Source organism: Lethenteron reissneri, chromosome 69, assembly GCF_015708825.2.
Source record: "Lethenteron reissneri isolate LAM-NWPU_2019-01 chromosome 69, ASM1570882v1, whole genome shotgun sequence".
Lineage (NCBI taxonomy): Eukaryota > Metazoa > Chordata > Hyperoartia > Petromyzontiformes > Petromyzontidae > Lethenteron > Lethenteron reissneri.
In genome coordinates, this window is record NC_083847.1 from 9,490,452 (window position 1) to 9,504,289 (window position 13,838).

At 46.6% G+C, this 13,838-nt stretch overlaps 1 protein-coding gene across 1 annotated transcript; it reads left to right on the plus strand.

The window, feature by feature from the left end:
• Positions 1-6,434: 6,434 nt before the first annotated feature.
• LOC133360520 (beta-1,3-galactosyl-O-glycosyl-glycoprotein beta-1,6-N-acetylglucosaminyltransferase-like) lies at positions 6,435-10,571 on the plus strand. Its single transcript, XM_061579301.1, has 2 exons — positions 6,435-7,058; positions 8,588-10,571. The coding sequence occupies exons 1-2, from the start codon at positions 6,435-6,437 to the stop codon at positions 9,284-9,286; spliced, it is 1,323 nt and encodes a 440-aa protein (XP_061435285.1). The 3' UTR covers positions 9,287-10,571.
• The last annotated feature ends 3,267 nt before the right edge of the window (positions 10,572-13,838 follow it).

The window sequence follows — 13,838 nt, forward strand, 5'->3', positions numbered from 1 at the left end:
CAGCTTCCCACCTATAGTCAGACTCATCCCCACCAGCGATGAGCCCAATGATGGTGGTGTCGTCCGCAAACTTCAAGAGTTTGACGGAGGGATGACTGGAAGTGCAGCTGTTGGTGTACAGGGATAATTGATGGACCGGGAGTCCAGAGACTTGTGTTCCCAGCCTAGCGCACTGCTTCCTGTCAGACAGGAAGTCTGTGATCCACCTGCAGGTGGAGTCGAGCACGTTCAGCTGGGAGAGCTTGTCCTGAAGCAGGGCAGGGATGATGGTGTTGAAAGCAGAGCTGAAGTCCACAAACAGGATCCTGGCGTAGGTTGCTGGGGAGTCCAGGTGCTGTAGGGTGAAGTGGAGGGCCATGTTAACTGCGTCGTCCACAGACCTGTTGGCTCTGTAGGCAAACTGCAGGGGGTCCAGGAGAGGGTCTGTGATAGCTTTGAGATGTGCCAGCACCAGGCGCTCAAAAGACTTCATTACCACAGAGGTTATGGCGACGGGTCTGTAATCATTAAGTGTTGGCCTTAGCTTTTTGGGCACAGGGATGATGGTGGAGGACTTGAGACAGGCTGGTACATGGCATGTCTCCAGTGAGGTGTTGAAGATGTTGGTGAACACCGGAGACAGCTGGTCAGTGCAGTGCTTGAGGGTCGCTGGAGAGACAGAGTCTGGCCCAGCTGCTTTGCGGGGGTTCTGTCTCTTGAAAAGTCTGTTAACCTCTCCCTCCTGAATTGAGAGTCATCTCTGTAGTGGGGGGGAGGCCTCTTGGGTGGGAAGGGGTAGTTCAGGATAGGCCAATTGATTAGTAATTATCCGGCGTATTAGAAAATCTGGCGCCTCCTTCCCTCCGAAGTCACCGGATAATCGATGATCTACTGTAAAAGATAAGTAATATTTAAAAAAAAACATTTAAAAAAATACGCTTTAATGAAATGTACCGTACGAGTAATGGCAGAACTCCACAACTCCAGGAAGTGGCCCCGAGGCTTGCCATAACGTAAGGGACCATGGTGATTTACAGCCAACGTGAGTTGAGCGTGGACAATTAGAGCCAAGGCGAAATATAACATGTAAAAAAAAATTGTAATGATAGAATATAGTATTGTCATCAGTATGACATAAGTATTCCAAGTTTGCAGTCGATACCATATTGGGAAGTGGGTTAAAATTGAGTTACAGGATTTGAGGATACGACAACAACAAAGTGAGTTAATAGAAAGCGTATAAAAGATTGTTTAATAAAATATATATTTTTATGATATAATATAGTATTGTCATCAGTAAGACATAAGTATACGACGTTTGCAGTCGATACCACATTGAGAAGTGGGTTAAATTGAGTTACAAGATTTGAGGATACGACGACAACAACAACAAAAAACTGAGTGAGTTAAATATAAAAGCGTGTAATAAAAACCATCCCCATCCTACCAGGCAAAGCCCACTGAGGTATTAACTTATTTTTCACGAGTGAAATTGCCCATCATATAACGGGCTCATAACAATTTAATGGAAAAGACTAAAATGTAAAGATTGTATTGAATTTATTTCATCAAAAAGGTCTCTCTATATATCACATTTGGTGTAAATTGACAAAGCAACATAAACTAACAATTAGTTACAGTTTTAATAATAGGCCTTTCATTAAAAACACAAAATATATGAAAAATGGCATGAAAATCCACGTTGCCTAGCCAGCGTTACATACAGCGTACAGTGTCAGTCATTAGGAACAGATCACCAAAATTATCGACCGACTACACAAAGCGTGGACAGTGGCAATGGCAAACACCTCTAAAACCCAGGCCACTAACGAGCGAAATAAAATGCCACGGGATCACACCACTCCCCTAGGCAGTTGGCGACAATGTCCCTTTGCTTATCTCCCCTAAGTTACATTGTCATGGCAGGACCCAGTCGAAATAGCTGAGGTTAAGTGGCCGCAATGCGTAAACCAACTACGCATACAGTCGGGACGTTGCCATTGGTATGGTCACCCCATCGTGCCTAAAGCCGTATCTTCATCATCACCCATACAACTCATCCCTTTCCCTGTTTCGCCGGAGTCTGGGGTGTCCGACGAGCCGCTGCAGCCGCCATCTGCACACAGATCACCCGCACATGACCCTGTGCTGCCCACAGAACTGGGTGTGATCCATTACGCCTTGTCGCGGGCCTCTGCAGAGGATGGCGGTCCGGCAAATGAGTACCCGCGCAAGATGTGCACGATGGCGCTGACACTGTCCTGGACAACGCAGCAGACCATTGCACCTCGTTGTTGCCACAATCCTCCCGTTGTTTTTTTTGTCACTAATCATGGGAGGTGCAAAATCTGCACTGCTAAATAATTCACACCACACATTGTTCGTTGTATGCATTGTTTATTGCTACATAGTTGGACACAGAAAATGTTGAAATGGTGTCACAGAGTTCTGGTGTGTGAAATTCCCCTTGGCTCCCCGTGGTTTGTTAGGTCAGTCATTCCACCCTGGTATTAGCTGGGACGGCTCGTTTTTTTAAAGGGGGGAGGGGAGGTCATGTAATGACCGAAATTCTAGACCACTCACCCCAACCAAATGTGCAGCCAAACAGACTACCAGGAAGTAGGCCAAGGCCTCCTATTGGTGCAGAGAAGTCTCCATGGTGATTGGTCGGGAGGCAAGGTTTGAAGGGATTGGAGGAGAGGTTCGAACTTAAAAAGGTGGGAAACGGAGGTTGAGCGTTGAGGCAACGATTGAGAACCATTGAGGGAGGACGAAGATTTGCTGAAAGGAATACATTGAAAAAAGTTTCGAGAGAAAAGGGCTCGAAGGAGATGAAAGGGGAGAGCACAAGGAGAGGGGACGTTCGGAGATAGTAGGATCGTCAAGAGTCAAACCAGAAGCAAGGCCCAGTGTTGGTGCTGTGTCAAATAAAGAAAAGTCTCCAAGTACAACATGTATGGTCATCATTACACTATTATTCCATAAGCGACCTGGCTATCACAAATGATAGCTTAAGGAAGTGTCTTATCACTTAAGTTTTTTAAGGCTACACAGGGGATGAAACGCCCAGGATCAGACCACTTGTTGATTGAGGAGAAGGGCGACTCCCTGGGACGAAGGGAATAATTTACTTACGTGCTGTGACAAGTGGTCGACAGCTTTTACGCATTGGTGCAGCCCAAACTCCACTGCCGCATCCCGCTGCTTCTGGTAAGTGAGTAGTGAGTAACAAACTCGGGAGCTCTTTTGCTAGCTGGGCACACAATAGTCCCGACTCCAGGCTCGGGAAAGACGTTCACAGGGCAGAAGAAGCCTTGTCGGTGACATTCCGATGAGACACGAAGAGGCTCACGGTTCGAAGACCATGGCCGCCCTCATTCAGCCGCGGTGCCTAAGGCGATCATAGCTCCCTCACCTGGTATGAAGAAGGTTGTGGGTTCGATCCTGACCCTGATGCTTGATGTTTACTTGGAGTTTCTGTGTCTCTCTCTCCCCGTGGTTGCGTGTACTTTTCTCCGGGGTGTCCGGTTTATCCCTCCATATTAGGAATGAACCTCATACGTTTAGCTTATTTGGCCGCTATGAATTCCCAGGCTGCAAAAATTTCCCAAAATAGCCAGGTTGTTTCTGAAAAAACAGCTACATAGCAGCTCAGTTGGACCTTATTCCTGGTAAAATAAAGAAAATAAGAAATAATACAGGTAGGAACAACAGGTTCCACACTGCCCACCAGTGATTATTTGTCTGTCTGTCGTGCATATTTGTGTCGTGCACGAATGCGCTGTCCAACCAAATTCTTACCTGCCCACTCCAAAGGAACGTGTTTCACGGGTGTAATGTCCGTTAAAGACCCGCTGACATTATTCGTAAGAGGTGGGCCACTGCGTGTCTGCGTCAAAAAAAGTCCAAACTTTTCTTTTTCATGTTTAAAAGTTGCACTGCACACTACTCGATTGGGATTAAACGGGGGGAGGGGGATCCTACTGGGAGACTATAGGACTTCATCCTCTTATCTTCATTTCTCACGCGGTTAAACAATACAAATGTAAAACAACTTACATCCCCACTCTGTGTGCGCATCTTCACGCTGGCGGGTTCGGCGGGTTCACTGGCTGCTGTCATTAGCAGCCTGAAGTCCACCGAAGACATGTACATTTGAGTTCAGAATCAGTATTTATTTTGCAGCAGGAGGAATCCGATTAGGTACAAAGCTCTTTGTCATATATGTCCAGTAGGGGGCACGGGGTCGGAACGTTACAACAACAACACAGAATACACACAAACACGATAGGAGTCTAAAATATAGGAAAGGTAACAAATAACTTTAAAAAATACGAATACAGCTAAACTATTATTTTTCTTAGCAGGTATAGCCCACTGAGCAATTATCTTGTTTTAGAAGCGACTGCGCTATCACAAATTATAGCTCAACGAAGTGGCTTCTTATAATGTGGACATTTATTGCAGCAAAATACTCTAAATAATCTTGACACATGTTTCTAAATGTGGAGGCAAAAACCGGAGGGTCCAGAGCAAACTCCACACGACCACATGGGGAGAAATGGAGACACGCATACACCAAATATATAGAGCAGGCTTCAGGGTCTGGATCGAAACCAGGACCTCCTGCATACCAGGCGAGGGAGTTAACATCTCCGAGGTCACCAGGTTCTTAGCACAGTACGCTCACCGCTGAGCCACACACATCCTCCCATGTGAACATATAATTGTGTAAATGTAAAAGTGACGCACGATTGATAATCGTGCTTGCATTCGGACTACGTCAAGTCAAATTCATTCAGACGCTGTCTTTCCGACAGACGGCTGCTTGCGTTGTGGCCGAAACGTCGTGAGAATTGTATTTCATTGTTTTATTTTTATTATTTTATTATTTCCCTTCTACGTGACTTTACCGAAAGAACCAAGAAGATACGTCAAGTCAATTCACGTCACGCCAGATTAAGAAGCTGACATTAACCCACAATCACGTTTTTTTTTTGCAGTATTGACCAGACGTGTCTACGAAGACAAAGCGATCCGAGGTATAATCCCCACCACCCCCTCTCTCACCACCACCACGTCAGGGTGATGAACGTTATGAAAGGACCCCAGTGGGTGACGTCTTTTTTTTAACCCCTTTGCACTTTAGACGAAGGTTGAAAATTCGTTTACAGGCCGGCCGACCCCGGACGTGCCGTTGTTTCGCGTGACCCACATCGCTGCTGCTTGGTTGGCGGTGATTGTTGGAGTGGATTGTGGCGGGGTGGGGGATGGGGCGATGGGTGAGATGCGGAGGGGAGGTTGAGTTAATGTCACGAGCGCTCCCCTCCCCACCCCGGAACGCGCCTCGGTCCACTGAGCATCCATGGAACATTGCAAATATATACGGCTGTCCTTAATCCCACCACCCCACCCTACCACGGCACCCACCTCCGAAACCGCCCCCTCTTGTAAAAATTAAATCTCACAACAGCGTCAAGAGCCGTCGCCGCTACGTTCGTTGATATAAGCAGAAGCGAGGTTTGCGTCTGCGAGGGGTTTCCACTGCCGTGCTATTCGTCACCACCCCTCGTTGGCAGGAGCTCCGAGGCGAAGAAGTTGTGTCTCCGTGACAAGCGGACTGCTCCGACAGCCAGAGTGCGTGTAGTGTGAAGGGGCAGTGAGGATCGCCTCAGCTGCTTTGTGCGTCAACGCGGCGTCACGCGGCGCTTTAAGACGCTGCACTGCTTCTGTGGCCGGTATAGAACGCCACCCTATACACCACTACACACTACGCAACTATACATTACACTACTATACACGACACGCTACACTATACACTACACTGCTATACGCTACACTATACTCTACTATAGATTATATGCTATACTTTTGGCTCGCCGTCGAACAAAGACGGTCACCACATCGTGCGGCGCTTTCGAACGCTCTTCCTTCCGACATTAAGAAGCCACTGGGAGATATGGTGCAAACGTTTAAATCATCCTCCAGATTGACAAACTAATTTCTTGGGAGAACTGCTTGCTGTTACCGTGTTTATTTTGTTGTTCTTTCCCCGCGGCACCTCCGATTAGCACGGTTGGCTACGTACGTTGCGAAAAAAGTTCAACGCTCATACAAAAAACTAGTCACTACACACTACACTACTATACAGTACACTATTTTACAGTACACTACTATACAGTACACTACACAACTATTTACTATACACTACACCGTACCTCCGATTAGCTACGGTTGGCTGTGTACGGTGCGAAAGAAGTTCAACACATACATAAACTATTTTTCAATTCACACTCGACCACTATATACTACACTTTACATTACACCACACCTCCGATTTGCACGGTTGGCTAAGTTGTGAGAATTTACACTCACTTAAAAAAAAACGTTGAAACCTGCCAAGTGTGCTGGGCCCAGCAACGACGCGTGCTCGAGGGAGGAAAAGAGAAGTAAAAATGGTGCTCACCAACAGGAAGCGCTCCCGACTCATCTGCATGTGCACGCTCACGTCCACTGCGTTTGGCCTCTACACCATCATCGTGCAGGAGTTGTCACTGCCGCCACCTTCTCGCTACTCCCCGCCGTCAGGCTTCGAGATCAGCGACGTCGAGATGTCGACCTCGACCTCCCGGCGTTTCAACTGCGCCGCCATCGTCGAGGGCGACGAGGTGGCCGTCGCCGCTGCGGCCGAGCTCGTGGCCAAGACGGCGAAGGGTCGCGGCCACCATGGACTTGGCGAGGCGGAGCTGCTCGCGATGACGCGTGACTGTGACGCGTTCAGGCGCGCGCGCAGGTACGTGACGGTGCCACTGAGCCGCGAGGAGGAGACCTTCCCAATCGCCTACTCCGTGGTCGCCCACCACCGCGTGGACATGCTGGAGAGGCTGCTGCGTGCCGTCTACGCGCCGCAGAACCTCTACTGCCTCCACGTGGACGCCAAGTCACCCCGCGCCTACCTGGAGGCGGCGCGTGCCCTCGCCGCATGCTTCCCCAACGTGTTCGTGGCGGCTCACCTGGAGAGAGTCGTCTACGCCTCGTGGTCGCGAGTGCAGGCCGACCTCAACTGCATGAGCGAGCTGGTGCGTGATGGCGAGAGAGTGCGTGGGGTGGGTGGGAACATTTTAAAAAGGCCAGATCCATGCCTGAAGCGATGAGGCGTACGCCCCACGATGGCTAGGAAATTTTTGTACGTTGTTTTAACATGAACCCGGGACCATTACGTGGGTAAAGAGAGAAGTGGGGGTGGGGGAAGTAAAGAATATCGCTACAAATATAATTATATACACGCGGCTTATGGGCATATGTACCCCACGGTGGCTAGGATATGTTAACTACCACGCCTGGTATACAGTAGAGTCGTGGATTCGATCCCTACCCTTACACCTGTTGTATAGTATCACGGTGGCTAGGGGATGTTAACTTCCTTGCCTGCTATACAGGAGGGGCACTGAGCTCTTTAATTATTTTTCAGAAGCGACCTGGCTATCACAAATGATAGCTAAACGAAGTGGCTTATCATCATGTGGAAATTTATAGCAGCCAAATACTCTAAACACGCGACATTGATTATAAATGTATTTTATTTAAGTGACAAACCCCTTACTTATTGGCTGTGTCGGGTGGCGGTGGTATTACCGACATTTCTATTAACGCGATCTAACCCAGAAAACCTCTATTGTAGATAATATTAGTCGCAAACGCCTACGTGTTAAACAAACAAAAATTTATAAGCACGTTTCAGACGGGGTGATCAAACACCAGCTCCTCCTGTGTCCTTCGTCAGGAGCTGCAGAGAAGCCTGGGTTCGGACCCGGTCCAATAAAGCGGTGGAGTAAATTGGTACCATCTTTTCACTGCTGAGGCGCCTCATGGGTGCTACTTTCATCATTGTAGAGGCTCTCAAGAAATGCGAGATTTAGTGGTAATCTATGGCGACTGGAAAAGTTTTTATCTTTGCGATGTTCAGTGATCATTTTCAGTTAATTTTTGAGTAGCGTGTGAGCCAAGAAGCTCTTAAATCGGGTTTCATCAACAAAAACAACACTGCTTCTCCAACAAATGCAACAAGTCGCAGTAAAATAAATCTATAATAAAACAATAACAGACAAGAGAAATAAAAAAAATGCTAGCAAATCATAATCGCAAAATAAAATAAAAAATTTAAGAAAAATATTGTTAAATATAGATTATCAACAAATACCACGCTATATCTCTGAAAATTTACACTAATTTAAATACAGGAACGTCTCATGCTTCGAATGAGTTCGGTTCCAGAGGTCTGTTCGTAAGTCTATTTGTTCGTAAGTCCAACTTTACTCCTGTTGATTCCAAACATGTTGTACGGCATGTACACTATACATGGGGAATGGCTTTAAAAATGTAATAATCTGTTATTTTATATGCCACTGGTTCTTCATGTTCTGTAGATGTAAATGCCACTGGTTCGTCATGTCATGCAGATGTAGATGCCACCACCGCCATCTATTCCATCTATTGTGCTGCGTTTGAACATACGAATCTCAGTCCAAACAGGCAACTGGACATACGGACAAACACGATGGCATTATAGTGCAACAACAACGCCCTAACGTGCTCCCTTTGGCTGCAGGTGGCCATGGCGGACCGTGTTCCATGGAGGTACTTCATCAACCTGTGCGGCCGCGACTTCCCCATCAAGACGAACCTGGAAATGGTGCGGGCGCTGCGCACCCTCAATGGCCGCAACAGTCTGGAGACGGTGCACATGCCCAGGGGCAAGAGGGTGCGCTGGATCCTCAGCTACGAAGTGGCGGGCAACAAGATCCGCTCGACGGGCCTAACCAAGCGCCCGCCGCCCATCCCCACACCCATGTTCGCGGGCAGCGCATACGTGGTGGTGACGCGCGCCTTCGTGGAGCACGTGCTGAGTGACCCGGCAGCGCGGGCATTCATCGAGTGGGCAAGGGATACCTACAGCCCCGACGAGCACCTGTGGGCGACCCTCCAGCGGATGCCCGGTGTGCCCGGCTCAACGCCCGCGCACCGGATACATGACGTAACGGACGCGGCGGCGCTGGCGCGCCTAGTCAAGTGGTCCGCCTTCGAAGGTGATGTGAGCGGTGGCGAGGCGGCCTATCCGCCCTGCCGAGGAACCCATGTCAGGGACGTCTGCGTGTATGGCGCTGGCGACCTGGCGTGGGTGCTGCTCCAGCACCATCTCTTCGCCAACAAGGTGGACACGGCCGTTGACCCCGTGGCGGTGCACTGCCTGGAGCACCACCTACGGAAAAAGGCGCTGGCGGAGGCAGCGCTCATCATAGGAATCTAGAATGGGAGGGGGAGGAAGGTTGATGGCCGACACATATAGTTATTTATAAAAAAAAATGGAGGACCCGGAGAACCATACATAATAGGCGTCTTGAATAAAAACTGGTATTTTCTTAAATATTCAATAGGGTTTATATTCACCAATTCCATGTCTTTTAAAACAAAATGATGTATGAATTAAACAAACAATGAGTAAGTAAGATTCAGGGTATCTTCAAAAGCAAGTGAACCCCTGATGGCATTAGCTCAATTAAGGCAAGAATTCGAATCAGGTGTTTAAATAATTAGGTAGATATTCAGGGATGAGTTTGGGAGGCCCCACCCTATATAAAGATCAGAAACTTTGTCAGTTTGGTCTTCACCACAGAGGTGTGATCACATGACATCTTTGAGGACCTCAGAAAAAGAGTTATTGATGATCATCAGTCCGGAAATGGTTACAAAACCATTTTGAAAGATTTGGGGCTCCACCAATCCACTGTTAGACAGATAGTCTACAAATGGAGAAAGTTCAAGACCACAGTGACTCTACCCAAAATCTCTCCAATAACAAACCAGAAAATCATCAAAGAAGTCACAAATAACCTCAGAAAAACATCCAAGGATCTGCAAGCCAGTCTCGCCTTGGCTAACGTGACTGTTCATGACTCAACTATCAGAAACAGACTGAACAAGAATGGTGTTCATGGAAGGATAGAAAGGAGAAAGCCACTACTCTCCAAAAATAACATTGCTGCCCGTCTGAAGTTCAGCAAAGAGCACATAGATGATCTACACGACTTCTGGAACAATGTTCTCTGGACAGAAGAGTTAAAGGTAGAACATTATGGATTAAATGACAAACGTTATGTTTGGCAAAAACGAAACAACACTTTTGAACAGAAGAACCTCATCAAGCATCGTGGTGGGGATATGATGGTTTGGGGATGATTTGCTGCCTCAAGACCTGGACAGCTTTCCATCATTGACACAACCATAAACTCTGCATTGTATTAGAAGGTTCTGGAGGAGGATGTCAGGCCATCCGTCCACTAAAGCTGAACCTGAACCAAAAGTGGGTCTTTCAGCAAGACAATGATCCTAAACATACAAGCAAATATACAAAATAATGGCTGCAAAAGATGAAGTTCCACGTTTTACAATGGCCTAGTCAAAGTCTGGACCTAAACCCCATCGAAGTGTTGTGGCAGGACCTGAAGCGAGCTGTCCATGCAGGGCAATCCTCAAATGTCACCAAGTTGAAGGAGTTCTATAAAGAGGAATGGGCCAATATTCCTCAAATCCAATGTGAGAGACTGACCGATACTTAGTTGCAGTCATTGATACTCAAGGGGGTGTCACCAGTTACTGAATATAAATATTCACTTATTTTTCACATGGTTATTCAATGTAGGATAATTTGAGGATGAATAAATGTTGAAAGAGCATTATGTTTTCGTGTCATTTGTTTAGTCATGTTATCTTTATCTATTATTAGGGCTTAGATTAAGATCTCATAACATTTTAGGTTTGAAATATGTAAAATATGTGAAATCCTAAGGGGTTCACAACCTTTCTCTCAGCACTGTAGATGTTGGGAGATGTAAATAAAACCTCCGAAATAAATGTAATATATCTGGTTAATAATTTTACAGAGACCATGCTGATCATTAACCTTTTTATTACTAACTTGTATCTTATCTCGCCATAGTAGCGAGATGTTAACTACCTCGCCTGGTATAGAGGAGGTCGTGGGTTTGATCCCGACTGCCAGCTGCTGTATTTTTGGAGTTTGAGTCTCTCTCTCCCCGTGGTTGCGTGGATTTTTTTACAGGTTCTTCGGTCTTCCATCCACATTTAGTATCAACATGCGTTTAGAGTATGTGGCTGCTATACATTTTTAGTGGGTAGAAACTTGAGAGGACTTCACTCTTCTGGAGGCAGAACGTTTATTCAACATTACAATAACACAAATGGGTACGGCCCTTCCACCCAATACCTAGCGAGGTATTCCCTCCGGGCTAGCCTGCCCTAACACTGGTTACGCTCTAACCTCTTTGCTGGTTAAGCTTTGACCCGACCCTAGCCAGGGGTTCGGGTTCTACCCTTTGGGCTCTTCGCTTCGGGTCTTCGAGGTGGCAGCTCCAGGGTGTCTCTTGAGTCTTCAGGTAACAATGACTCCCGGTCCCGTTCAGGTCACCGTCTTTTATACTGATCTCTGGCTCACTCTGCCCCTAGCCACTCCTCCCTTTTGGAACAGTCTGGAGGGACCTAGGGAGTGACGTTATCCTCCAGCCCCCTTCCTGGGGGTTTGTACCTCTGGTCCCGAGCTGCCTTGGGGTTGACCCAACGGCCTGACTCATCACCATTAGACTCCATTCTGCCCCCTGTTGACTCGAGGTCGTTATTATAGACTACAAGTAGTGGCAATCGCGTACAGCGCTCAACGATGCCGCTACACATTTCCTCATAAGCCACTTCGTTGAGCTATCATTTGTGAGCAGGTTGCTTCTGAAAAAGAGCTACATAGCTCAGTGAGCCTTACCTAGTAAAATTACAGAAATAATTTAGTTTCACAGTTTAATATTGAGTTGAGAGGTTAAAATAATCAGTTGATTTAGATAGCACTTGTCTTAACGTTTAACGCATCATGTGGTAGGTTTAGCCAATTCCATTTTAAGTCGCCTATGATCTATGAGTTCCTCTTTTGCAATGGGTGGTATCATTTTATCCAGAGGTGAATTTGTTCTCTTGTTATTTGGTGGTCTATAGTAAGACATCAGACCAGCATGGAGGGGCTTGTGTGTGAGATGCAGGTATTGATTGTTTTTTGTGACGCCGTGTGACATGGGGGGGGGGGGGGGGGTCAAAAATCGTCCAAAATCGCGGGACGTCATTTATGGACGGCCCCTAAGCAATCACTAGCAACACGTCACAATACTAAAAAAAATAATGTTGTGGGTTTACTCTTCAACACACAACCGGTTAGTGCCAATCTAAATGCTAGAAAATGGAAAGGATATTAAGGTGCAGCCGAGTTATGGGGAGTATTCAGTACAGGGGCATGGAGTTGGTATTACTACTTTTTGCAGATGACGTCGTCCTCTTTGCCTCATAAATCTGTCATCTATAGCATGCACATCAACGGTTTGAATGCCGAATGTGAAGCGGATGGGGTGAGGATCATGTTGTATATGTTGGGTATGAAAATTTGTTATGTTGTATGCGTGCGTGGGTGAAATTATTATGTTGTATATGTGGGTTATGAATATTCAGTGGAAATAATAATAATTAAATGAAATTTGGCCAAATGTGTAATTACCCGGAAATATGTTAATTTATGTAATTACGCACATTTTAATTATGCCAATTCGAGAGGTAATCGTATTAATTATGCGAGTGGGTGTAATTATGATAATGCAAGTCGTTATGATAACCAGACCCCGGTTCACCCCGTTATCGCTTTAACGTTTACTGAGTATGTATTAGTGTGTTTATTAAGGTCACCAAGTTCAAATCTCAACGCAGAAGCAGATCTTATGCATAGATTTCAGGAAAGAATCACACAACCACTTCTGTATTGATCAATTTATTACTAATTCAACCTTAACTATGATATAGTATGCGAACTCTCAATCCCGGAACGTCAATACGGCATCAATACAGTATCATCAACGATTGTCGGATTTCACTTCGACAACTGCACATGGATCCCGCCTAACGCGATGGTTGTTAGTGAGAGAGAGAGTCGTTAAAACGTGCAAATACTATGCTAAGAAAACCTTAACGTTAATAAATGATTATACTCAATATTGTTCACGCAGTACCGCACTCCTTATTGATCATACGCAACCCTTATCACGTTGTTAACACCTTGGGTCACGGAACAGTTGAATATTCTGTAGAGGATGCGAGTACGTGCGGCGATTATGACTGAAAGATACTTGAAAGATTATACGGCGATAAAAAAAAAACACAATCAAAAACAGTTATTATTCTTAAAGGCACCAATCTCAACAGATACATCGGCAGGTTATCTCAGAACGGCTCGGAGTAAGGGCCTGCGACGGTGCTCCTTTTCCGAAGATCGTTATCTTATACCAAGTTTACTAATTGGGGACCAGATCACCTGATAAGGATCCGGTGGGCCACCACTCCCCACGTGAGCGTGGCTCGGCGGAAGGAGGTGCCAAGAATCAGTTCGTATTGATGGATCTGTTGGGAATTTATGCGATTAAGAGTACAGCCCACTAAATATTAAAGATAAAAATTAAGAATACTCTTATACGACGGAGGCCACCACTCGGTCTCGTTGTGATGCCTTCCCAGCCACGGATGACTTGTGGGTTCGAGTGTGTTTGAGTGGTAAGAGTTGTCTTGAATAGTCAGTGTTCGGAGTCGATTCTTTATGTCAAACAGACGCCTGGTGGTCGTGTGGTGAGGGGGCGGTGCGCGTCATACGTATCAGGCGCTCCCCTGTCACCGTGGTGAATTGGCTCGGATGGCTGTTGATACGCTGTCGCAGTTCGGAACCCGGTCGGTAGGTGGCGCCCACAACTCGCTCGTAGCGTGCA